Source organism: Erinaceus europaeus, chromosome 8 (assembly GCF_950295315.1).
Source record: "Erinaceus europaeus chromosome 8, mEriEur2.1, whole genome shotgun sequence".
Classification (NCBI taxonomy): domain Eukaryota; kingdom Metazoa; phylum Chordata; class Mammalia; order Eulipotyphla; family Erinaceidae; genus Erinaceus; species Erinaceus europaeus.
This window is the reverse complement of record NC_080169.1, coordinates 47862113-47889795: the sequence shown is the minus strand read 5'-3', so window position 1 is coordinate 47889795 and position 27683 is coordinate 47862113. Positions and strand designations below refer to the sequence as shown.

General features: G+C 41.9%; 1 protein-coding gene across 1 annotated transcript in view; it reads right to left on the bottom strand.

Annotated features, from left to right (window-relative positions):
• COL28A1 (collagen type XXVIII alpha 1 chain) overlaps window positions 1–27683 on the bottom strand; it is a 301074-nt gene that overhangs the window by 198245 nt on the left and 75146 nt on the right. Inside the window, 2 exon segments of the mRNA XM_060196187.1 lie at window positions 7218–7286; window positions 26492–26560. Coding sequence (XP_060052170.1) covers window positions 7218–7286; window positions 26492–26560 — 138 coding nt within the window.

Sequence of the window (27683 nt, the reverse complement as noted above, 5' to 3'; positions counted from 1 at the left end):
CCCAAAACCTAGATATAGACCAGGTCCTATGAGAAGTGGTTCACTTTCTAACAAAGTCCCAAAACCTAGATATACACCAGTTTCTGTGAGAGAGAGCTTATGTTCACACATATCCATAAACTACTGCAAAATATATACCTGAAAGCAGAAGTACACTACAGTTTGCAGTGAGTACCTCCCTAACACTTCCTCTCCACTATTCCAAGCTTTGGGTCCATGATTGCTCAACAATTTGTTTGGCTTTGTATGTTAACTCTCTTTTCAGTCACCAGGTTCCAGATGCCATCAGGATGTCGGCCAGGCTTCCCTGGACTGAAGACCTCACCAATATGTCCTGGAGCTCTGCTTCCCCAGAGACACACCCTACTAGGGAAAGAGAGAGACAGACTGGGAGTATGGGCCGACCAGTCAACGCCCATGTTCAGCGGGGAAGCATTTACAGAAGCCAGACCTTCCAACTTCTGCAACCCACAATGACCCTGGGTCCATGCTCCCAGAGGGATGGAGAATGGGAGAGCTATCAGGGGAGGGGGTGGGATGTGGAGACTGGGTGGTGGGAATTGTGTGGAGTTGTACCCCTCCTACCCTATGGTTTTGTTAATTAATCCTTTCTTAAATAAATAAGAAAGAAAGAAAGAAAGAAAGAAAGAAAGAAAGAAAGAAAGAAAGAAAGAAAGTGAACCACCTGGGATGGAAGTAGAGAATACTATGAAAGGAAAGGTCTCACCCGAGTAATGAAGATGAAGGGTTGTCATTCCACATGTGAAGTCTCTGGACACAGTCTGAGCTGAAGCATGTTGACGTGGCAATCGTTGTGTTGATTAGGTTGTGATCGGCAGATGCAATATTATTTGATATGGATTGGGAGAGGCATACGGGAAAGTGGGCCCTATCCAAAGGTTCCAGGACTAGGGGAAGTAGAGGCTCTATAGTGGAGATGTGAGGTTCCTGCTGTCTTAGGGTTCAAAAAGACAATCGATAGTTAATGTTATCGTCACAATATTTGGTAATTGGGTTAACTTTGAAAAGTCCTTTTGTTAGGGTTTGCTGTACTACTGTACACTATCTTGTATACAGCTGTGCTATTGGTTGCTTCTGATCTACTTGGTCTAGGCTTTTGAGAGAGTCCGCATATCAAATACACAGCCTATATATTAAAAAGATTCAGTCTGTGTTTTTAAAACTTCAAGACATACAATTAATTTTCCCCCTTTCATATTAATAAAATAGTGATTTATATGACTACACTTTACTAAGAGTGTACATAAACACCATTCCCACCACCACCTTCTTCTTCTTCTTCTTCTTCTTCTTCTTCTTCTTCTTCTTCTTCTTCTAGCATTTGCCCTTCTTCCGTAGCCAGTCAACAGCATCAGGTTGAGCCTGATGTAAAGTTTCGAGACCTCCTTTGAATCTGGAGAGGTGGCAGTCGTTGACTATGCGGGTTGTAGTCTGTCTGTAGCCGCAGGGGCAGTTCGGGTCGTCTCTGGCTCCCCAGCGATAGAACATAGCCGCACTGGCCATGGCCTGTTCGATAGCGATTGAGGAGAGCCCAATTATAACGTGCTAGGTCAAAGCCAGGTTGACGCTTGCAGGGGTCTGTGATGAGGTGTTTGTTCTTTACCTCAGCTGACTGCCAGCTCTGTTTCCAAGAGACTGGAACAGAGAAGTTCAGTGTAGGCATAGGGGACCATGAGACGTCAAGCGTTGAACAGGGTGGGCGAAGATATCCGCGTATATTGGCAGGTCCAGTCGAGCGTAGATGTGGGAAATGAACTTAGATGATGTCACATCCTGACGAATATCTGGCGGGGCGATGTTGCTAAGAACTGGCAGCCATGGAACCGGGGTGGAACGGATGGTTCCAGAAATTATCCTCATGGAGGAATATAATTTGGAATCAACCAAGTGGACATGGGGGCTAAGGAACCATACTGGGGCACAGTATTCTGCAGTGGAATAGCATAATGCCAGAGATGATGATGGTAGTGTGGAAGCGCTTGCGCCCCATGAGGAGCTGGCCAGTCTTGCAATGATGTTATTCCTTGCGCCCACCTTTGCTGCAGTTTTTATGAGATGTTTGTGAAATGACAGAGTGCAATCGAGAGTAATGCCAAGATAGACTGGCTGGGCTTCATGCCGGATTCTCAGATGATACCGTTTTTGCAGTGCTAGGAATTAGTTGCCATTTTTTACAGTAATCAGATATCAGAGACATGTCTTTCGTGAGTGTTTCCTCTAGGATGTCGAACTTGGATGCCCGAGTTGCACAGCAGATGTCATCGGCGTAGATGAACTTCCTTGAAGCAGTTTCTGGGAGGTCATTGATGTAAATATTAAATAGCATAGGAGCCAGAACAGAGCCCTGGGGGAGGCCACTTGAGACAGGTCTTCATCTGCTAGACTTGTCACCCAGATGTACCCGGAAACTTCTGTTTTGGAGAAGAAACGATATAGTGTTGGCCACCCATGGGGGCAGGCATCTTGAGATATTGACCAGGAGACCACGGTGCCAGACCGTGTCATAGGCTGCTGTGAGATCAACAAAGACAGCACCCATCTTTAAATTCTTCTGGAATCCATTTTCAATGTAAGTTGAGAGGGCCAGGGCTTGTTCGCAGGTAGATCTTCCTGGGCGGAAACCAGCCTGGGCGGGTGATAGGAATTTCTCTGTAAGATGAGAAATACGTGACAGAAGCAGCCTCTCAAGGAGTTTGTAACACATGGAGAGGAGAGAAATTGGTCTATAGCTGGCGGCCAGTGTTGGGTCTTTCTTTGGTTTTAAAACCGCTATAATCTTCGCACGACGCCAAACTTTGGGCATAGACTCAGATTCCAAGATGTGGGACAGGAATGAAGCGAGCCAGTTCTTTGCCGCTATATGCTATAATCTCCATCCTAAACAAGGCCGAGCCATCTACGCCAAATCGTGTCTTGCGGACGTTTACCATACAGCCTTCTACGACTCCATTACTATTAGAACTATTCAGCTCGTCAACGTATATAAGCCTCCCAGTGCCTCATGGGATAACGAGGTCCTGCCTAGCCCGAATCACCCAGCCGTTTACGTTGGAGACTTTAATAGTCATCACCAAGACTGGGGATATTCCTCCACTCGTGCTGATGGCTCTATCTTAGCCGACTGGGCTTCAGCAAATGACCTCTCCCTATTATACGATCCCAAACAGCCAGGCTCTTTTCACAGTGCTAGATGGAATAAAGACTCGTCACCCAACCTGTGCTGGATTAGCACAGTCAACCGCCAAGCCTTTCCCGCTATGAGACAAGTTCTCAAGATCTTCCCGCACAGTCATCACCGCCCAGCTATCATCCACATTGGTCTCCAGCTCCCACTGATTCTGTGCTCGGAGAAACTAAGATGGAACTTACGGAAAGCAAACTGGCGTCTGTTCAGTGATCTTACCAACAAATCTATTCCTAAATTCCAATTAACTCTATCCCCTCTGAAGATTCCTACAGGCGCTTCTGCCAAGCCATCTTCAAAGCAACTTCCCAAGCCATTCCTCGTGGGAGACGTGCTAACTATACGCCTTGTCTTGATGCTGAATGCAAGCAACTACTAAAGCAGTATGATGAGTCGGGGGACCCAGATGTGGCTGACCATCTCATTGCCTCCCTGGATGCAGCACGCCAAGCCCACTGGCAACAACTCACGGAAAGTCTGAACTTCACCCACTCAAGTAGGAAGGCCTGGAAGCTTCTTCACAGACTGGGTGCCGGTAGCCAACCCCCTCCCGTCTCCCATCCTCCCGTATCTCCAAACTCAGTGGCCAGTCACCTAACTCAAGTTGGACGTCCTAAGATCGACCCAGTCTGGAAAAGAGAAATTTCCCATGAGTGGTCATCCCACTTCCGGTTATCTTGTCCATCTCCAAAAATCTCTCCCTTTACACTGTCTGAACTGGAAGACGCTTTGAAGGGGGTTAAACCGGGAACAGCTGCTGGCTATGATAACATCACCCCAGAACTCATTCTTAACCTGGGCCCCGTGGCAAAGAAGTGGCTCGCTTCATTCCTGTCCCACATCTTGGAATCTGAGTCTATGCCCAAAGTTTGGCGTTGTGCGAAGATTCCCACCACCAAAAGACTGTGACCCATCCCTCCCACCCACTCCCAACCCCCACTGGCCCAGGAAGCTGCATGTCTACCCCTCACCACAGGGTTTTTACTTTGGTGCCCTACTTACAATTTAGTCAGGTCCTGCTTTTAGTTTCCCTTTCAGATCTTCTTACTCAACTTCTGTTGATGAGTGGAATCATCCCATACTCATCTTTATCTTTCTGACTTAGCTCACTTAACATAATTCCTTCTAGCTCTGTCCAAGATGGGTCAGAGAAGGTGGGTTCATTGTTCTTGATAGCTGCATAGTATTCCATTGTGTATATATACCAAAGCTTTCTCAGCCACTCATCTGTTGTTGGGCACCTGGGTTGCTTCCAGGTTTTAGCTATTATGAATTGTGCTGCTATGAACATAGGAGTACACACCTCTTTTTGGTTGGGTGTTATAGAGTCCTTGGGGTATAAGCCCAGGAGAGGAATTACTTGATCATATGGAAGGTCCATGTCTAGCCTTCTGAGACTTTTCCAGACTACTCTCCACAGAGGCTGTACCAATTTACATTCCCAACAGCAATGTAAAAGGGTTCCTCTGTCCCCACATCCTCTCCAGCATTTGTTGCTGCTGTCCTTTTTGATGTATGCCATTCTTACAGGAGTGAGGTGGTATCTTAATGTTGTCTTAATTTGCATTTATCTGACAATCAGTGACCTAGAGCAGTTTTTCATATGTTTGTTAGCCTTTTGGATCTCCTCTGAGGTGAATGTTTTGTTCATATCCTCTGCCCATTTTTGGATGGGGTCATTTGCTTTTTTGGTGCTAAGTTTGCTGAGTTTTTTGTTTGTTTGTTTGTTTTTTACCAGAGCACTACTCAGCTCTGGCTTATGGTGGTGAGGGGGATTGAACCTGGAACTTGATGAAGCCTTTGTCATGAGAGTCTGTTTGCGTAACCATTATACTACCTACCCCCACCTGCTGAGCTATTTATATATTTTGGTGATTAGTTTCTTGTCTGATGTATGGCATATGAAGATCTCCCATTCTGTGAGGGATCTCTTTGTTTGTTTAATAGTTTCTTTGGATGTGCAGAAGCTTTTCAATTTGATGTAGTCCCATTGATTTGTTTCTGCTTTAGTCTTCCTTGCAATTGGATTTGATTCATCAAAGATGTCCTTGAGGTGTAGGTGGGAAACTGTTTTACCAATGTTTTCCTCTAAGTATTTGATTGTTTCTGCTCTAACATCCAGGTCTTTGATCCATTTGGAGTTGATTTTTATTTCTGGTGGTATAAAGTGGTTCAATTTCATTCTTCTGCATGTTACAACCCAGTTTCCCAGCACCATTTATTGAAGGGAGCCTCCTTTTTCCACTTAATGCTTTGCACCCCCTTATCAAAGATTAGATGTCCATAGGTGTGAGGATTTATTTCTGGGCTTTCAATTCTGTTCCACTGGTCTGTGTGCCTATTTTTGTTCCAGTACCATGCTGTTTTGATGATGATGGCTTTATAATGTAGTTTAAGGTCTGGGAGTGTGATGGCTCCATTTCTGTTTCTTTTCCTCAAGATGGTTTTGGCAATTCTAGGTGTTTCCATGTTCCAGATAAATGATTGTAGTGTTCCAGATAAATTATTGTAGTGATTGATGGGTATTGTATTAAATTTGGCTATGGGGAGAATATTCATTTTGATAATATTTATTCTTCCAATCCATGAGCATGGGATATCTTTCCATTTCTTGGTATCAGTTTCTATTTCCTTGAGTAGCGACTCATAGTTTTCAGTATACAAATCTTTCATTTCTTTGGTCAACTTTATTCCTAGGTATTTGATTGATTTTGCTGAAACAGTAAATGGGAGTGATTTCTGGATGTCTTCTTCTTCAGATTCAGTGTTTGCATAAAGAAATGCCACTGATTTGTGTACATTGATTTTTTAGCCTGATACCTTGCTATATTGCCTAATAACTTCCAGTAATTTTCTACTGGATTCTTTAGGTTTTTCTATGTGTACTATCATATCATCTGCACATAGTGAGAGCTTGACTTCTTCCCTTCCAATCTGTATTCCTTTGATTTCTTTCTCTTGCCTGATTGCTATGGCAAGAACTTCCAATACTATGTTGAAGAGTAATGGTGACAGTGGACAGCCCTGTCTAGTCCCTTATCTGAGGGGGAATGCTTTAAGCTTCTGTCCATTGAGTATGATCCTGGCTGTAGGTTTGCTATATATAGATTCCACTATCTTGAGGAATTTCCCATCTATTCCCATTTTTTGTACAGTTTTGAGCATGAATGGGTATTGGATTTTGTCAAAGGCTTTCTCTGCATCTATTGAGATAATCATGTGGTTTTTGGCTTTGCTTTTATTGATGTGGTGAATGACACTGATTGACTTACGGATGTTGAACCAGCCTTGCATTCCTGGGATGAATCCCACTTGGTCATGATGAACAATTTTTTTGATATGCTGTTGTATCCAGTTGGCCAAGATCTTGTTTAATATTTTGGCATCTATGTTCATCAGAGATATTGGTCTGTAGTTTTCCTTTTTTGTTGTGTCCCTCTCTTCTTTTGGTATCAGGGTGATCTACAACTATTTTCTTTACCAAGAAGTATCTTTCACCTTCAAACATGCTAAAATAATGATAAAGTTTCTAGAAGTAAAATGAATGAAACAAATGAATTAGAAGAACTCACGTAAATTAAGCATTACTATAAATATGTATGATGAGACTTCTGGATCAAAATTTAACCTACATAATATTATAACTTCTATTTACTAGATTTATAATGAACTGACACTTTATTGGTATCATTATAAGGCTATACATAGTTCACAAATGTGCAAAATTAAAGAACTATACAGGGGCTGGGTGATGGTGCACCTGGTTGAGAACACATATTACAATGTTCAAGGACCTGGGTTCAATCACCCAGCCCCCACCTGCAGAGAGAAAGCTTTGCAAGTGGTGAAGCAGTGTTGCAGGTGTCTTTCTGCCTCTCTCATTCTCTATCTTCCCCATCCTCTTGATTTCTAGCTGTTACTAATTAGTTAATAAATAAAGATATTAAAATATTTTTAAAGAACCATAGAAATTTTATTGTAATTTCCCTCATTATTTAACCCATAACAGTACCTTGTCCCCTTTGATTGACAGGCCTTGCAATCCTTGTGATCCAATTGGTCCTTCAGAAGCTTTTTCACCCTGAAAGTATATGAGAGAGAGAAATCAAGATTTTCAGTGTTTAAACATTTAATATATCCAAATTCATTGTTCACTACAAATGAATGATTCTAACCTCCAAATTTGTAGCTTGCGGTGGTCTGGTGTCGGGCTGCACCGTGGAGAAGAGAGCGGACGTCCAGAGCAAAGGGGTACACAAATCTTTATTATAGGATGGGGGGAGGTTTGGTTCAGACCACGTGGAGCCAGCCAGCAATGGCCGACCACGGGGGGAGAGCAGGGAGCGAGACCTCAGAGAGGGAGAGCTGAGAGCCCAGAGAGAGAGAGGGGAGGGGTGAGGGGGCTTTTTATTGGGCGACAACCAGGGGTGATGTGTAGGACCAGGATTGGTTGAAAGGGGGCACTCTAGGATTTAGCAGGGCATAGAAAATCCTGGGGGCAGAGACTGCATCAGAATAACTCCTCAGCAACATCTCCTCCTATCCCTTTATATCTAAATGGACACAGTAAAGAAAAATGGAGCATTCTTAAATGTTTTAGAGGAATGCCATGCTCAGGTGGGAAGATGTAGGACTTTCTGTGGAGGAGGGAAGGCTTAAATGGCTGCCAACCTTGTGAGATTTATGCGTCCTCCTGTGCTCAACCCCTCTTTAGAGAGAGAGACTTACCTGGAGAGACTCATCTCATAGGTTTAAGCGCAGCCTGCTCAACCATCTCTTCACAATATCTCTACATCTTTTCTATCTTTCTATCTAGTAATTGCATAAGATGTACAAAGTCTGTAAAAGACTATCATGGGGCAGAAACCTTTTGGGCATAAGCCTAAATGATATAACAAAGCAGGAAGGGACAAGTAGGGGAGAAGTAAAAGCCAGTGTGGTGTGAAGGGAAGGATTGGTGTGTAAAGGAACATTCCCTGTTTGGGTGGGGAAAGGGGCAAGGGTACATAATGAGGGGGAGGCGGGAGGCATGACCCACCAAACAGAGGGGATATTTGGCATTGTATAGTCCTCAAGGCAACAGTCTGTAAAGTCTATGAATTACTCAGGATCAGTCTATGAAAAACCAGCAGCGTGAAGGGAAATAAGCTGCTTCAAAATTGTGTAAAATGTATATAGGGTATGTCAGAAAGTCCGATACAAGTCTCAGTCCGAAGTAGATGGCTAGGGGAAGAATTGGCAGGGGATGCAACGCTGCATGAGGGAGGTCAGCCGCTGGAATGTTGCTCTTTTGTAGATAGCTAGCTGGAACTGCCAACACGTAACAAGCAGGTCAGAAGCAGGAACGGTAACCAGGCATGAAGAAAGTTCTGTCCTTGGAGTTTGTGTATCAGGTTCTTCAGATCGCGTTGAGTGGCATCTAGGGTTTCGGGGGGTGTGCCATGATAGTCGTGCCATCTAGTGAGTGATGTCAGGGTGTGCAGGGGTTCAGATGGTTTTTCCGGGATTCCTGTGAAAGAAACACAAACAATCTGCTTCTCGTGGTTAATTTGAACTTGTAACAAGTTATAGGTTTGTTATAGTTGATACCTCGATGATTATAATTGGTTTAGAATCTCTTTATGATTTTATTTAAAGGTCATCTAATGTGACCTCCTGTAGCAGCCTCTACCGCAGGATCTTGAGACCAATTTTAGCTAAAATATGTATTTTAAACAGACTCAAATTGCTTAGAGAGTTAACGCATATTCGTGACAATGATTTTAACATTTACAGTGCCAGATTGATGCCAGATCTGTTGTGGATTAATTTCCACAAGATAGTTTACAGGGCACCTTTGGGGGCCCTTCAAAGGTGTTTTGTATATAAAATTTATATAGTTTAGTTTTGGGAATGAATAGTCACGTTGAACATTTAGACTTTTACCTAAATAGTAAGTTACCTTAACAATTAATTTTTACCTTGTCTGGTAAAAGTGTAGCTGTAGGGTTACACTTCTGACCGTTAAGTTAGTGTTACCAAACTTGAGACATACCCATAAACATTTAGTTATAACAAACTGGAGGAAAAAGAACTTTTGTTATAAAAACACATTATTTAAAAACAAATTTAAATCTGTCATTAGTCACACAGTTTAAGACTAAACACTTACATATATACCAAAACTATATATAAAATTCAAAAGAGGGAGAAAGAAAAAAAAATTTTGGAATGTTTCTGGACGTCTCCAGAAACTTTGGCTGCGTCCAGCATTTTTATATAAAGCCAATTACCTTTTAGAGTACTCCAAGCAGATGGGTCATGCAAAAAAAAAAATTGTCATTTAACACACTCACTCACAAAAACAACTGGCCAGTTATAACATAAGACATACAGGGAAAGGGTAGGAGAGAGGTCTCTGTGAGCCAGATTTTGCAGGTTCTGCCATGTCGTACTACGGGTCCTGGGATGTATCCTGCATCTGGTCCTCTTGTAGTATTTCTTGTTCTTCAGGAATAACAGTGCCATCCTGCGGGTATTGTCGGACATGGCGGGCAGGAACCCAGACAGGTTTAGAGAAATTTTGAGGGAAAATGCATGCGAAACCCCTTCCCATGGTCAATAATGGGTCAGGCCCTTTCCAAACTTTATCGAGTGGGTCTCTCCATTTGACCTTAATAGATGGGAGGGTAGATGGTGTTTGCCAGTGAAGAATAATAGGGGGTAAGGTCGAGTTATTGTAAATATTAAAGAGATTTAACGTACTTAAGGCTTTTGCTAGCTGGATATTGGGGGGATATGTTCCTCCTTTATCTTTATTTAGTTGAGCCTTCAGAGTTTGATGGGCCCTCTCGACAATGCCTTGTCCCTGTGGATTGTAGGGAATGCCCGTGGTATGAGTAATATTCCAGAGGGAACAAAAATCTTTAAATTGTTTGCTTGTAAACATAGGTGAATTGTCTGTTTTCAAAAATAATGGGACCCCCATAATGGCAAAACAAGAGAGCATATGGCTTACAAGCTTTTTAGCACTTTCTCCTGTCTGAGCTGTAGCCCACATAAATTTAGAAAAGGTATCAATTGAGACAAACACATATTTTCGTTTGCCAAAGTTTGGTATGTGGGTGACATCAATTTGCCAAATAGCATTAGCTTTTAAACCTCGGGGGTTAACTCCAAGGGTCTGGATAGCAGGTGTCTTTATGAGACTTACACAAGAAGAGCATGTAGCGAGGATATGTTTTAACTGTGATACAGGAACATCAGGGAATCGAGCTTGAAGGCCTTTAAGATTAACATGGGTTAGAGAGTGAAAATTAGCAGGATCAGAGACAGAGACTGGGAAAGTTCCTGTGGAGGCAAGGCAGTCAACTGCAGCATTCCCTTTGGACAGGGAACCAGGAAGAGGGCTGTGGGAACGAAGGTGTTGAATATACAGTGGTTGGGTTCGAGAAGAGAGCATAGAGGCGATTTGAATCAAGAGAGGGGAAAGTGGGTTGTCATCAATTTTCACATAAGAACGAGCAAGCCATGGAAGTAAGTTAACAGTATACACACTGACAGAAAAAAGGTTGAAGGATTCTGGTACAGCTTTTAGTGCAAGAAAAACAGCATAAAGTTCTTTGTACTGAGGGGAATTATCAGGAAGCTCAGTAAAGAGAGGTTTAGGAGATTGTTTGTCTGGGTAATATATAAGGGCAGCAGCTCCCCTTTTTCTGCCATCAGTAAAGATTGTAGGAGCAGAGGGAATGGGATCCCGAGAGAAAAGTTTAGGTGCTAGTAGAGGCAGAAGAGGTAAAGAAGCTATCAATTTATTGGAAGGAAAATGGTTATCTATTTGTCCTGGAAACCCCAAGAAGCTTATGGCAAAGCGGGAATGATGGCGTATAAGCCACTCTGTATCTGTAAGAGAAAAGGGCAGAATGATTAAATCCGGTTCTTTCCCTAAGACCTGCACAGACCTATTTCTCCCTTGGCGAACCATGAATGCTAATGCGTCTATCTCAGTGAGGAGTCTTGGAGCTCCTCCTACTGGCGTGTGAAGCCATTCGAGAACCCCATGGTCTTGCCACAGTGCCCCTACTACTGTGGGGGTGGAGTTGAAGATTAGAAGGTTTACTGGAGAGGAGGGGGAGAATCGAACAAGGTGCATGTCCTGGAGGGCCTGGTTAACCCTTTCCAGTGCCAAGGAGGCCTCAGGAGTTAACTTACATTTTGAAGAGGGCTGTTTGTTTCCTTTCGACAGGTCAAACAGTGGTTGGAGGCAGCTTGTAGGCAGATAGAGATACTGCCTAAGCCAATTTAAATTTCCTAGAAAACTTTGTAAAGAAGCAAGAGTAAGGTTAGAAGGGAAGGTAACATTAGGTTTTAAGGGACGAATTTGCGTTAGAGAAATCTCTGAACCTAGGAAGGATATTGGAGGGATTAGCTGTATCTTCTCAGGGGCTACATTAAGGCCGCTTTTCTTTAATGCAGGAATGAGAAAATCACGTAAGGCATAGAGATCTGTATCTGATTTTCCCCATATTAAAATATCATCTGTATAATGAAAAATATTAAGGCCCTTATGAATATATGGACAAGGGCAGATTTAACAGCCTCCTGACAAATTGTAGGACTATTGGCCATACCCTGGGGCAGCACCACCCATTCAAATCTATCAGCAGGGCTGGCATTATTAATAGACAGAACAGAGAAGGCAAAACGTTTACAATCTCGCGGATGCAAGGGGATAGAGAAAAAACAATCTTGTATATCAATAGCTATGATTGGAATTCCCATGGGAATTGCAGAAGCAAGAGGCAAACCCCTTTGCGGGGAGCCCCAGACCTGCATGGTTTTATTTACTGCACGGAGATCTTGAAGGAGGCGCCATTTTCAGGCACCATTTTAATCACATTTTCAGGCGCTTTTTAATCACAAAGACAGGAGTATTCCATGGGCTTCGAGAATGACGAATGTGTCCCAAGGACAACTGCTCTTGGACGAGCTCTTTTAAAATTTTTAGCTTATCCCTAGGTAAAGGCCACTGTTCCACCCAGACAGGCTCTTTAGAAAGCCAGCTTAAGCGGGGTGTTTGGCTACGAACAGTGGCATTTAGTATTGGGGGTGCTGAATAGACCTGGTATCGCGGGAATGAGTTTTACGCTCTGCAGAGGCGTCTGTGGATATCCTAACATTAAGACATTCCAGAAGATCCCTGCCCAGTAAGTTGGTATTAATATTAGCTACCAAAGGGCGGAAGTGTCCAGTAGAACCTTCTGGGTCTTCCCACATAAGCGAGTCTCGTGTGCAAAATGCTCTCGTCATCCCTCCTATTCCATTTAAACTGGGTCCAGGGATAAGTTCCCAATCTTGGGGAACCTCTTCTTGCCTTAAAATCGTCTTTGCTGCCCCCGTGTCAATCAAAAATTTAAAAGGAATATTGCCAATCTTTACTGTCATAGAAGGGTGACCTTGTTCTAAAACAGGAGTGGTCCACAAAATCTCAGGCCCCGAATTTGTACCATTCAGGGGCGAACCATCTTTATGAAATTGGGACCAACAATCTCTCTTCCAATGAAACCCCTTACGACATTTTGGACAAACAGTACGTGGTCTCTGGCTCCCTGACTGAAAGCGGGGTTGCTATGGCTGGAGGCGTGGTTTCCCTGACTGGAGGCGTGGTCGCAACTTATCAGGACATTGGTTACGCCAATGTCCTTGGCGACCGCACTGAAAGCAGGCCCCGTTTTGCTTACGTGGGGCAACTGCATAGACCTGCGTCATAGCGGGTGCCCCATAATTGCCTGATGTAAGTTCCTGTGTCGCTAGAATCCAATTATCTGGGTGTAGGTGTTTAAGATTAAGGCATACCTGTCGGAATTGTGGTGTCATGCCTTCCCAGACAATAGAGCGCAGGAGTAGTTTGCGGACGTCAGGATTATAAACCTTTCTCTCTAAGCTTCTCTTCACCCTTGAGATGAAGCTCGCCAATGACTCATCAGAGCCTTGGTGAAAAGAGTTAATGGGAGATGATGGATCTACATCAGGTGTGGTCACCCTTTCCCATGCTTGTGTTGCACAGATGCGTACCTGTTCAAAATAACCGGTTGGAAACCTGGCTTCTGCCTGCTGAGCTCCAGATTCATAAGCTCCTGCTCCAAACAAAGCATCAGAATTCCATTCTACCTGTTTGTTACTATTTTCCTGCGATTGCCTAGAGCACTCATCGCGGAAACATGCCTGCCACTGAAGATAGAGTGGGTCTGGGAGTGCAGCACGAGCCAGATCTTTCCAGTCTTGTGGTGTATTTAAATGCTGGTAAAAGCTTCTCAAGACAGACTTGGTCCATGGAGAATGCATTCCGTCCTCCCTGACTGCTTGTCTGAGTGTCCCAATAGCTTCAGAGGAATATGGCTGCCACAGCTGAGGGTTTTGTTTAGAAGGGGCCAATTTTACCAGAAATGTGTGGATTTGGTCCGATGGCACGGGAGAGGGAGCTACAGAAGTGGAAAGTTCAGTAGAAACTGCTGTAGTGGCTGCAGGGGAGACTAAACGCATATCTACGGGGACAGAGCTCCCGGGGTGGACTGCACATGGTTTAAAATCCTTAAATGCTGAAAAAAATCCTTTAGCTCTCGTATCTCAGCCACTAGGTCCCTTAATGGTGACGTATCAGCAGGGGGCGTGGTCAGGGACGAGGAAGCCTCAGGCGGAGCTGAAACCGCGGCAGCAGGGGCCGGGGGTGGGGTCAGGAAAACGGAAGCTGCAGGCGGAGCTGAAACCGGAATGGCAGGGGCAGGGGCGGGGTTCAGGAACGCAGAAGCTGCAGGTGGAGCTGAAACCGGGACGGCAGGGGCAGGGGCGGGGTTCAGGAATGCAGAAGCTGCAGGCGGAGCTGAAACCGCGGCGGCAGGGGCTGGGGGCGGAGCTGAAACCGGGACAGCAGGGGCAGGGGCGGGGTTCAGAAACGCAGAAGCTGCAGGCGGAGCTGAAACCAGGGCGGCAGGGGCCGGGGGCGGAGCTCAGTCGGTAGAGCATGAGACTCTTAATCTCAGGGTCGTGGGTTCGTGCCCCACGTTGGGCGCCAGATGTTGTTGCGGTGGTCTGGTGTCGGGCTGCACCGCGGAGAAGAGAGCGGACGTCCAGAGCAAAGGGGTACACAAATCTTTATTATAGGATGGGGGGGAGGTTTGGTTCAGACCACGTGGAGCCAGCCAGCAATGGCCGACCACGGGGGGAGAGTAGGGAGCGAGACCTCAAAGAGGGAGAGCCGAGAGCCCAGAGAGAGAGAGAGGGGTGGGGTGAGGGGGTTTTTTATGGGCGACAACCAGGGGTGACATGTAGGGCCAGGAGTGGTTGAAAGGGGGCACTCTAGGATTTAGCGGGGCATAGAAAATCCTGGGGGCGGAGACTGCATCAGAATAACTCCTCAGCAACATCAACAGAGTCCCAAAACCTAGATATACACCAGGTTCCGTGAGATAGAGCGTATGTTCACATGTATCCATAAACTAGAACAAAATATATACCTGAAAGCAGTAGTACACTAGAGTTTACAGTGAGTACCCCCCAACACTTCCTCTCCACTATTCCAACTTTTGGGTCCATGATTCTTCAACTATTTGTTTGGCTTTGTATATTAACTCTCTTTTCACTCACCAGATTCCAGATGCCATCAGGATGCCAGCCAGGCTTCCCTGGACTGAAGACCCCACCAATATGTCCTGGAGCTCTGCTTCCACAGAGACACACCCTATTAGGGAAAAAGAGAGGCAGACTGGGAGTATGGGCCAACCAGTCAATGCCCATGTTCAGCGGGGAAGCAATTACAGAAGCCAGACCTTCCACCATCTACAACCCACAATGACCCTGGGTCCATACTCCCAGAGGGATAGAGAATAGGAAAGTTATTGAGGAGGGGATGGGATATGGAGATTGGGTGGTGGGAATTGTGTGGAATTGTACCCCCCCATCCTATAATTTTGTTAATGTCTCCTTTCTTAAATAAATTTAAAAAAAAAGAATTATCTGGAAGTGAGGGACCTGTTCACTCACATAGAAGAATTCACTGAATCAATCTCCCATTTATTTCCTAATCATTGTTACAGCTTGATCCATCACAAAATGGAAAATTGTCTCTCAGGGGCCAGGTGGTGGCATACCTGATTGAGTACACACGTTACAGTGCACAAGGACTCAGGTTCAAGACCCCAGTCCCCACCTGCAAGAGGAAAGCTTCACAAGTGGTGAAGCAGGCTTCAGGTGTCTCTCTGTCTCTCTATCACCCCTTCCCTCTTGATTTCTGGCTGTCTATCCAATAAAGAAATAGACGATTTTTAAAAATAACCTGCATGACAAGAAAAAAAATGTCTTTCATAGTATGAACTAATTCTTCTTAGAATTTAATAACTTATTAAACATATTAAAATTCATTCATAGTGGCTCGGTATTTGCCCACCTGGATTAGTGCACATGCTATAATGCACAAGGACCTGGATTTAAGCCACCAGTCCCCACCTAAAAGGGGGAAGTTTCGCAAGTGGTGAGGCAGGAGTGCAGGTGTCTCTCTATCTCTCTGCTCTCTATCTCCTCCTCCTCTCTCAAGTTCTCTCTGTCTCTATGCAGAATAAATAATGAAATAAATATATATTTAAAAATTCATTCAGAATGTATAAACATCATGGAACATTTAGATTTGAAAGAATACATGGAAGATCTTCTTGGATAAGCTTCTATAGTTACTGAACTTAATCACAATATAATGCAATCAGAAACCTGTATAAAAATATCATGTAATAAATTTAAAGTAGCATTCATTTAATAAGTTTATTTGACCCTAGAGTAAAATTCACCCCCCAGAAAGAGCAAAGAAACAGGGAGATGGACTATTATGTCTCTTATTTCCTATAGTTTATTCACTTACTTCTTACGTCACTGCAAAGTAATCACGAGTAGAACATGAAGAAAACTATTGGTTTTCCTGCTTGGTGTAGAAAAATGTTCTGATTGTTTTCACAGGATATAATAGCATGCACCTGCTTCACAGGCGGTAAAGTAGGTCTGCAGGTGTCTATCTTCCCCCCCCATCTTCCTCTCCTCTCTCCATTTCTCTCTGTCCTATCCAACAACAATGACATGAATAACAAAAATTTAAAAATTATTTAAAAAATAATAGCATGCACCTGATCCTAAAGCAACGACAGCAATAATATGTTTTGTCTTGTCTTTTTTTTCTTTGACGCTATAGAGAGTAATGCAGAGCTGTGGGCTACTATGAATAAGAATATATTGCAAAGAGACATCTGGAGGCGGGGTTACGAGTAGCAGCAGATCTGTATCTCTCCTCTCCTGGATCAACTAGGAATACCAAAAGAGACCACCTGGGACTGAAACAAGACAGGACTAGAATGACTACAGGAACCCACCAAATCACTGGTGAGTGCAAACACACGTGGCTGGTGACAGAGAGGAGCCTAGGGAGAGACTAAGCGGTAACAGTCCAACAGTCTTATCAGTTGAGACACCACCTCCAGTCTGTTCTACCAACAAGGGGACAGCTGAAGGGAGGAGAGGACTCCCTGGAGACTCACCAAGTGCAACCCTGAGTCTCCATTGCTACTGCCCTCAGAATCTGGAGTAGCTGCAGGGAGGGACACCAGAGGAAAGAGATCCAACCAGGAAATTCAGAAGACCTATACCTCAGTGGCATAGCTGTGGGGCTGTGAAAGTCTCTTTGCATAACCACCAGACTATCTCTGCCACATCCTGCCTTATCTCTTGGTTAGGAGTCAGTGATTAAGCTAAGAAGCCTACTTATCGTTAGAAGCCCTCAGGCTCCCATAGCCTACAGAGAAGAAAAAAAATTTTAAAAGAGGCTTTTAAATCACTGAGCTCCAACTCAGGGATTAAAGTACTATTGAAACAACTGTTGACTTCCACCACTATGAAGCCTTTAATTACCTTACTTAGACACAAGTCAATCCAGGAAATAGTGATAAGTAATTTGAAAAGTACTAAGAGAGGGAACTCATAACATAATATATGAAATGGGTAAACCAACAAGAAGAAATATTGGAGAAACTAACCAGGACAACAGTCCAGCTAAAAGCCCCCCAAAGGGTGAAGCACAAAATAACGAGTTCAACATCCAAACATTAGCTAAGGAAATAATCACAGGAGTGAGTAAAGAGTTTGAAAGAATTGTAATCAGAAATACAGGAACAACAAATGAGACTCTAGAAGAAAACACTATCTCAAGGTTATTAGAAAGCTGTGGTCTTCTCAGACCACAATGGAATTAAACTAACACTTAACAATCACCAAAATATTAGCAATAGTCCCAAAATGTGGCAGCTCAACAGTATACTTCTTAACAACCTCTGGGTCAAAGAGGAAATAAAGGAAGAAATCAAAATGTTTCGAGACTTCAATGAAAATGAAGACACAAGCTATCAAAATATTTGGGACACAGCTAAGGCAGTACTGAGAGGGAAGTTCATAGCTATACAAGCACACATTAGGAAACAAGAAAAAGCACAAATAAACAGCCTGATTGCACATTTTAAAGACCTAGAAGAAGAATAACAAAGGAACCCTAAGGCAACCAGAAGGACAGAAATCACTAAAGTTAGGGCAGAAATAAATAACATTGAGAATAAGAAAACCATACAAAAGATCAAAGAAAGTAAATGTTGGTTCTTCGAAAGAATGAACAAAATCGACAAACCTTTAGCCAGACTCACAAAACAAAAAAGGGAGAAGACCCAAATAAATCAGATCATAAATGAAAGAGGAGCTGTCACAACAGACACTGCAGAAATTCAACATATCATGCAAGGTTTCTATGAACAACTATATGCCACCAAGCTAGAGAACCTGGAAGAAATGAATGATTTCCTAGATACCTACCAACTTCCAAAACTAAGTAAAGAGGAAGTGGATAACATGAACAGGCCCATCACAGCTAATGAAATTGAAACAGTTATCAAAAATCTTCCCCAAAATAAAAGTCCTGGACCAGATGGTTTTACAAATGAATTCTACAAAACCTTCAAAGAAGAACTAATACCTCTACTTTTAAGTCTTCCAGAAGATTGAAGACACTGGAATACTCCCTGCTAGCTTCTATGAAGCCAATATCACCCTGATACCAAAAGCAGACAGGTACAACCAAAAAAGAAAACTACAGACCAATATCTCTGATGAACATAGATGCAAAAATATTGAACAAAATTCTAGCCAACTGGATACAGCAGTATATCAAAAAGATTGTTCATCATGACCAAGTGGGGTTTATCCCAGGCATTCAAGGTTGGTTTAATATACGTAAATCAATCAATGTGACCCACCACATCAACAAAAGCAAGACCAAAAACCACATGGTCATATCAATAGATGCAGAGAAAGCCTTTGACAAAATACAACATCCCATTGTGATCAAAACACTACAAAAAATGGGAATAGATGGAAAATTCCTGAAGATAGTGGAGTCTATATATAGCAAACCTACAGCCAACATCATACTCAATGGTGATAAACTGGAAGCATTTCCACTCAGATCAGGGCTGCCCACATTCACCATTACTATTCAACATAGTGTTGGAAGTTCTTGCCATAGCAATCAGGCAGGAGCAAGAAATTAAAGGGATACAGATTGGAAGAGAAGAAGTCAAACTCTCCCTATTTGCAGATGACATGATAGTATACACGGAAAACCCTAAGGAATCCAGCAAGAAGCTTTTAGAAATCATCAGGCAATACAGTAAGGTATCAGGCTACAAAATTAACATTCAAAAGTCAGTGGCATTCCTCTATGCAAACACTAAGCTAGAAGAAATTGAAATCCAGAAATCAATTCCTTTTACTATAGCAACAAAAACAATAAAATATCTAGGAGTAGGGAGTCGGGCGGTGGCGCAATGGGTTAAGCGCACGTGGCGCAAAGCACAGGGACCGGCGTAAGGATCCCGGTTCGAGCCACCGGCTCCCCACCTGCAGGGGAGTTGCTTCACGGGCGGTGAATCAGGTCTGCAGGTGTCTATCTTTCTCTCCCCTCTCTCTCTGTCTTCCCCTCCTCTCTCCATTTCTCTCTGTCCTATCCAACAACAAAGCAACATTAACAATGGCAATAATAACCACAACGAGGCTGCAACAACTAGGGCAACAAAAAGTGGGAAAAATGGCCTCCAGGAGTGGTGGATTCATGGTCCAGGCACCGAGCCCAGCAATAACCCTGGAGGAAAAAAAAATTTTAAAAAAAAATAAATAAATAATCTAGGAGTAAACCTAACCAAAAAAGTGAAAGCGTGTGGAATGACAACCCTTCAGCTTCATTACTCGGGTGAGACCTTTCCTTTTATAGTACACTCTAATTTCATCTCAGGTGGTTCACTTTCTAACAAAGTACCAAAACCTAGATGTACACCAGTTTCTGTAAGAGAGAGCTTATGTTCACACGTATTCATAAACTACTGCAAAATATATACCTGAAAGCAGAAGTACACTACAGTTTGCAGTGAGTACCTCCCTAACACTTCCTATCCACTATTCCAAGCTTTGGGTCCATGATTGCTCAACAATTTGTTTGGCTTTGTATATTAACTCTCTTTTCAATCACCAGGTTCCAGATGCCATCAGGATGCTAGCCAGGCTTCCCTGGATTGAAGACCCCACCAATGTGTCCTGGAGCTCAGCTTCCCGAGAGACCCACCCTACTAGGGAAAGAGAGAGGCAGCCTGGGTGTATGGACCGACCAGTCAACGCCCATGTTCAGCGGGGAAGCAATTACAGAAGCCAGACCTTCTACCTTCTGCAACCCACAATGACCCTGGGTCCATGCTCCCAGAGGGATAGAGAATGGGAAAGCTATCAGGGGAGGGGGTGGGATATGGAGATTTGGTGGTGGGAATTATGTGGAGTTGTACCCCTCCTACCCTATGGTTTTGTTAATTAATCCTTTCTTAAATTAAAAAAAAATTTTTTAAAGTGAAAGACTTGTATACTGAAAATTATGAGTCACTACTCAAGGAAATTGAAAAAGACACAAAGAAGTGGAAAGATATTCCATGTTCATGGGTTGGTAGAATTAACATCATCAAAATGAATATACTACCCAGAGCCATATACAAATTTAACGCTATCCCCATCAAGATCCCAAGCACATTTTTTAGGAGAATAGAACAAATACTACGAATGTTTATCTGGAATCAGAAAAGACCTAGAATTTCCAACACAATCTTGAGAAAAAAGAACAGAACTCAAGGCCTCACACTCCCAGATCTCAAACTGTATTATAGGGCCATTGTCATCAAAACTGCTTGGTACTGGAACATAAATACACACATTGACCAGTAGAATAGAATTGAGAGCCCAGAAGTGAGGCCCCACACCTATGGACATCTAATCTTTGACAAAGGGGCTCAGACTATTAAATGGGGAAAGCAGAGTCTCTTCAACAAATGGTGTTGGAAACAATGGGTTGAAACATGCAGAATGAAACTGAACCACTGTATTTCACCAAATACAAAAGTAAATTCCAAGTGGATCAAGGACTTGGATGTTAGACCACAAACTATCAGATACTTAGAAGAAAATATTGGCAGAACTCTTTTCCGCATAAATTTTAAGGTCATCTTCAATGAAACGAATCCAATTACAAAGAAGACAAAGGCAAATATAAACCTCTGGGTCTACATCAAATTAAAAAGCTTCTTCACAGCAAAAGAAACCACTACCCAAACCAAGAGACCCCTCACAGAATGGGAGAAGATATTTACATGCCATACATCAGACAAGAGTTTAATAACCAACATATATAAAGAGCTTGCCAAACTCAACAACAAGACAACAAACAACCCCATCCAAAAATGGGGGGAGGACATGGACAGAATATCCACCACAGAAGAGATACAAAAAGCCAAGAAACACATGAAAAAATGCTCCAAGTCTCTGATTGTCAGAGAAATGCAAATAAAGACAACAATGAGATACCACTTCACTCCTGTGAGAATGTCATACATCAGAAAAGGTAGCAGCAGCAAATGCTGGAGAGATTGTGGGGTCAAAGGAACCCTCCTACACTGCTGGTGGGAATGTAAATTGGTCCAACCTCTGTGGAGAACAGTCTGGAGAACTCTCACAAGACTAGAAATGGACATACCCTCTGATCCTGCAATTTCTCTCCTGGGCATATATCCTAAGGAACCTAACATATCCATCCAAAAAGATTTGTGTACATATATGCTCTTGGCAGCACAATTTGTAATAGCCAAAACCTGGAAGCAACCCAGGTGTCCAACAACAGATGAGTGGCTGAGCAAGTTGTGGTATATATACACGATGGAATACTACTCAGCTGTAAAAAATGGTGACTTGACCGTTTTCAGCCGATCTTGGATAGACCTTGAAAAAATCATGTTGAGTGAAATAAGTCAGAAATAGAAGGATGAATATGGGATGATCTCACTCTCAGGCAGAAGTTGAAAAACAAGATCAGAAATGAAAACAGAAGTGGAACCTGAAATGGAATTGGCATATTGTACCAAAGTAAAAGACTCTGGGGTGGGTGGGTGGGGAGAAAACAGGTCCAGGAAGGATTCAGAGGACCTAGTGGGGGTTGTATTGTTACATGGGAAACTGCGGAATGTTATGCATGTACAAACTATTTTTCTTACTGTTGAATGTAAAACATTAATTCCCCAATTTAAAAAAAAGTGGAGGGAAAAAAGAAGAGAAAACAAAAGTAGAACCTGAACTGGAGTTGGTGTATTGCACCAAAGTAAAAGACTCTGAGGGGAGAGCACAGGTCCAAGAAGGATGACAGAGGACCTAGTAGGGGTTGTATTGTTATATGAAAAACTGAGAAATTTTATGCATGTATTGTATTTAATTATTGCATTTACTATTGAACGCAAAATATTAATCCTCCAGTAAAAAAAGAATATATTGCATTGTATTTTTTTCTTTATAATGTAGAAGTATGTTGAAATTGTAGCTAAAACGTGGCCTACAATATACTGTTTTGCCAACTCATGTCACATGTTTGTTTATCTTAAAAAAATAACCTTGGATATTTGAACTTGCCAGATTATTTAGGCTATATATAATCAGAACTTTCTTTTATGTCAGTAAAGTTCAAGAAACTGTTCTAAAACCTTTTGGAGAGCCAGGCAGTGAGTGGTACATCCAGTTGAATTCATGTGTTATCAAATACAAGAGCCCACGTTCAAGCTCTAAGTCCCCATCTGCAGGGGTGGAGGCAAGTTTCATGAGTGGTGAAGCAGTGTTACATCTTTCTCTCTTTTTCTTCATCTGTCTTCCACTTCCCTCTAAATTTCTCTTTGTTCTATGAATTCAAAAGAAAAGAAAAGGGGGCCAAGAGGTGGCACATATGGTATGATGCGCAAGTACTGGCTTAAGGATCGCCACTGCTCCCCGTTTGAGCCCCCTGCTCCCTACTTACAGGGGGGTTGCTTCACAGGTGGTGAAACAGGTCTGCAGGTGTCTTTCTGTACCTCTCTCTGCCTTCCCCTCCTCTCTTGATATCTCTCTGTCCTATCCAACAACAATGACAGCAATAACAACAACGATAAACAAAGGCAATAAAAGGGAAAAAATAGCCACCAGGAGCAGTGAATTCCTATTGCTGGCACCAAGCCCCAGTGATAACCCTGGAGGCAAATAAAAGAAAGAAAGAAAGGAAGGAAGGAAGGAAGGAAGGAAGGAAGGAAGGAAGGAAGGAAGGAAGGAAGGAAAGAAGGAAGGAAGGAAGGAAGGAGAGAAGAGAAAAGGAGAGAAAAGAAAGGGAAAAGTAGTGGATTCCTAATGCAGACATTGATCCACCAAAACTTGAGAGAAAGAGAGGGTAGGAAGAAGGGAGATAGTGAGGGAGGGTTAAGAATAGAGAGAAAGGGTTGTCTGGGAGGTGGCGTAGTGGATAAAGCATTGGGCTCTAAAGCATGAAGTCCTGAGTTCAATCCCTGGCAGCACATGTACCAGAGTAATGTCTGGTTCTTTCTCTCTCTCCTCCTATTATTCTGATAAACAAAATATTTTTAAAAAAAGAATAGAGAGAAGGGAAGGAAGGAAAGAAGGGAGAGAGGGAGGAAAGTCTGCTGTTTAAAAGATTTTAAAAATTTTTGTAAAGTATTGCCAAATTACTAGACTTTCCAGAGAATGTTTGCTTAATCAAGGATATTATTAATGTCCTCATTATCCAACATGCTACTTCCATTTATTACAAAATTGAGAAAGTATAGGTTAACAATAGTTATAGTAGTCTCTTTTGAAATTCAACCCAACCAACTTAAAAAGAGGTATATTTAGCTTATGTGGAATACATATGAAATATTAATTTTAGCTAATTGATCCCCCCATTGAGATTCAGGATTTCCCACAGATAATTGGATATTGATCATGGAAAAAATTATTGAAGTGAGAATTTAGAACATGAGACCATAATCTTTTGTGGCATTGTCTAGAGAAGGATGTAGTTTTCAATGCTTTCATTAATGATTAATTTCTTCACATTTAGTCTTGTGAAGAAATCACTGCACACATTTTTCAAAGCATTGACCTCTGTCTGCTTGTGTTTCCATGTCTCTCCTGATAAATTTTATTGATCTGACAAAATGAGTAAAGTGAAAAGTCTGAGACACTTAGAAGCTGCTTGGATGTCTCTGGGCAGTATTTTAAATATATGTGTGTGTTTAGGAAAGACTATAAAAGAGATCAGTCTTCAAAATGTATCCATATATATTCTCAAGTTCTGTCATGACTGTGCCCAGTTTCATATAAAATTATTTCTGCAGGGAAGGAGAAACAGTATAATGGTCCTGCAAAAAGACTTTCATGCCTGAGGCTCTAAAGTCCCAAGTTCAGTCCCCAGCATTACCATAGACCAGAGCTGAGCTGTGGTCTGGTTTAAATAAGTAAAAAAAAAAATTAAGGAAAGAAAAAGAAAATTATTCCCTCTGTGGTTTTTGGCAATGGTGCCATCATTTGTGAGTAAATATCCTAGACTATCTTAGCTCCTTGTTCAAATGCAGGTTGCTGTCTTCTTCTTGATTTTTGTAAATACAGCTTATTGGAACACAGTCATACCCATTAATTTATTTATACATTGCATATGGTCACTTTCATACTATTTTCCAACCTGGAAAGTGTTTGCCAACACTTGGTTTAAAGGAACTTTAACTTCAAGAATTATGTGTAGAAATCATGAACAAATTGAAATTTTCAATTTCCCTGTAAAAAGTTCACTTTGCATACCATTTTGTTCCTCACAGTTTGAAGTACAATCCCCCCTCCACCATTATCTCCATTTCTTATTATACTGATAGTGATACTGTTATACTATGATACTGATAGTGATACTATTATAGAATGGTTCATAAATCTATTTCTTGTCTATGGTCCACAAAACAAAGCTGAGAGTAAAGGTTTACTAGCCCCCTGATTGATAACAACTTTGGGGACTTAACAATGCTATTACTGGAGCCAGGCAGTGGCAGATCTGTTTAAGCCCACACATTACATTGTTCAAGGACCCTTGTCCCCACCTGCATTGAGGAACCTTCACAAGTGGTGAAACAGGGCTGCAGAAGTCTTTCTGTCTCTTTCCCTCTCTATTTCTCCTTCCCCTCTCAATTTCTCTCTGTCCCTATCCAATAATAACAAATAAACATTTTAAAAATACTATTACTGTGGTTTTATTGGCTACTAAACTGAGAAAATTTTTTTCTATACCACATGTGGCAATTATATGAAGTAGAAGTTTGTCAGTTACACATTTATAGTTGCAAAAATCATTATAATTTTATATTAAGGATAAGTGTACCTATTCCTAACCGAGTAAGATGAAGATGATGGAAATAAATTTCTGATAATTGGTCACATATTTAAAAGTGTAACTGATGACCACAAAAGACAAAACACAAACCAATACCCAAACAAAAAGACCCCTCACAGAATGGGAGAAGATCTTTACATGCCATACATCAGATAAGAGGCTAATAACCAGTATAATAAAGAGCTAGACAAATTCAACAACAAGAAAACAAATGACCTCATCCAAAAATGGGGGGAGGACATGGACAGAATATTCACCACAGAAGAGATACAAAAAGGCGAGAAACACATGAAAAACGCTCCAAGTCTCTGATTGTCAGAGAAATGCAAATAAAGACAACAATGAGATACCACTTCACTCCTGTGAGAGTGTCATACATCAGAAAAGGTAGCAGCAGCAAATGCTGGAGAAATTGTGGGGTCAAAGGAACCCTACTGCACTGTTAGTGGGAATATAAATTGGTCCAGCCTCTATGGAGAGCAGTCTGGAGAATTCTCACAAGGCTAGAAATGGACCTACCCTATGATCCTGCAATTGCTCTCCTGGGGATATATATCCTAAAGAACCCAACACAGCCATCCAAAAAGATCTGTGTACACCTATCTTCTTAGCAGCACAATTTGTAATAGCCAAAACCTGGAAGCAACCCAGGTGTCCAAAAACAGATGAGTGGCTGAGCAAGTTGTGGTATACATACACAATGGAATACTGCTCAGCTAATTAAAAATGGTGATTTCACCATTTTCAGCCCACCTTGGATGGAGCTTCAAAAATTCATGTTAAGTGAAATATGTCAGAAACAGAAGGATGAATATGGGATGATCTTACTCTCAGGCAGAAGTTGAAAAACAAGATCCGAAGAAAAAATACAAGTAGAACCTGAACTGGAGTTGGTGTATTGCACCAAAGTAAGAGTTTGGTGTCGGGGGGAGGGGGAGTATAGGTCCAAAAAGTATGACAGAGGGCCTAGTTGGAGTTGTATTGTTATGTGGAAAACTAAGAAATGTAATGTACAAACTATTGTATTTACTGTTGAATGTAAAACATTAATTTCCCAATAAATAATTTTCTTTAAAAAATGGTGACTTCACTGTTTTCAGCCCATCTTGGATGGAGCTTGAAAAAATCATGTTAAGTGAAATAATTCAGAAATGGAAAGGTGAATATGGGATGATCTCACTCTCAGGAAGAAGCTAAAAACAAAATCAGAAGAAAAAACACGAGTAGAACCTGGACTGGAATTGGCATATTGTACCAAAGGAAAAGACTCTGGGGTGGGTTGGGGTGAGAGTACAGATCCTGGAAAAGGATGACAGAGGACCTAGTAGGGGTTGCATTGTTATGTGGAAAATTAAGAAATGTTATGCATGTACAAACTTTTGTATTTACTATGAAATGTAAAAAATTAATCTCCCAATAAAGAAATTTAAAAAAAAAAGTCAAAACACATTCTCTAAAACAGAAGATACTGTTACCTTTGGTCCTGGAACTCCTTCCCCCGGCATGCCTCTCTCTCCTGGTGCTCCCTCAGGCCCATGGGGACCCTGGTTAAAATAAGATGGAGAGAAAATCAGGGAGGGGGAAGAAATAATAGAAGGAAGGGAGAATGAAGAAAGGAGAAAGGAAGAAAGAACATGGTTATATTTCAGTTTGCATGGGCATGAAGTTTGCAATGAAAATTCTTTGAGTAAAGCTTATACCAACCAGTCTGTCAATATATAGAATCACAAGGCTGTGAAGAATAGTGTTATCATTGTGTTAAACACTGGTTTCATTTTATTCACATAAGATGTCCTAAAATTAGAGTGAAATGAAAATTAAGTGGTGCCTCCAAATAGGGATTAGGAAATAAATCCTAGGAAGAAAGACGGAAAAATATAGAACTATAGGGCCTAAAGAAGGGTATAGGGGTATTTCCTATTTAATTAATTATTGATTTATTTCTTCACAAATTGTCTGCAAACTTTTTTAAAGCATTGAGTTCTGTTTACATGTGTTTACATTTGTATCCAGATAAATTCGACCTTAAACGTGAATTTGCTCAAAAGCTGGTTGAATCCACTGGAGCTTTATGTGCAAATTCTCTCTGTAGAATAATTATGGTGACACCTGGTTTTTCATCTCAGTAATTAAAATCGAGAAGTTCATGTGCTCTGACTAGTGCTCAGAAAAATATTTGGAAAAGTGAGACTATCTCCCATGAAGAAAAAGAAAAAAAAAAAAATGGTCTTAAACTTTAAAGTGGATTGGCAGAAAACATACTAATTGAAAAGTAAAAGTCAACAGTAAGAGATTCACATAAGACAGAAATTTTATATTTATTTACTTAGTTAGTTCATTTGTTTCTGGCACTTCTAATAGACCTGAGAGGTTTGTTAGATCACCATGTTGCCCAGAAGTTCCAAAACCAGCACATTGCAAGTACTCTGAATGATCCTGGACTCAATGTGCAGTAACTCTGAATAATTTAATACTTTCCTCCCTAAGCCTGGTAGTAAGCAAGAGTACAACAGGGTCTGGAAGATAGTTCACTCAATGCAACACACACTTTATCATGCATGAGGACCCAGGGTTGAGCTCACCATAAAGGAGCACCTCCATAAAGATAGCTTTGCCAAAAGTGGAACGGCACTATAGTGTCTCTTCTCTCTGCCAATGCCTCCTTCT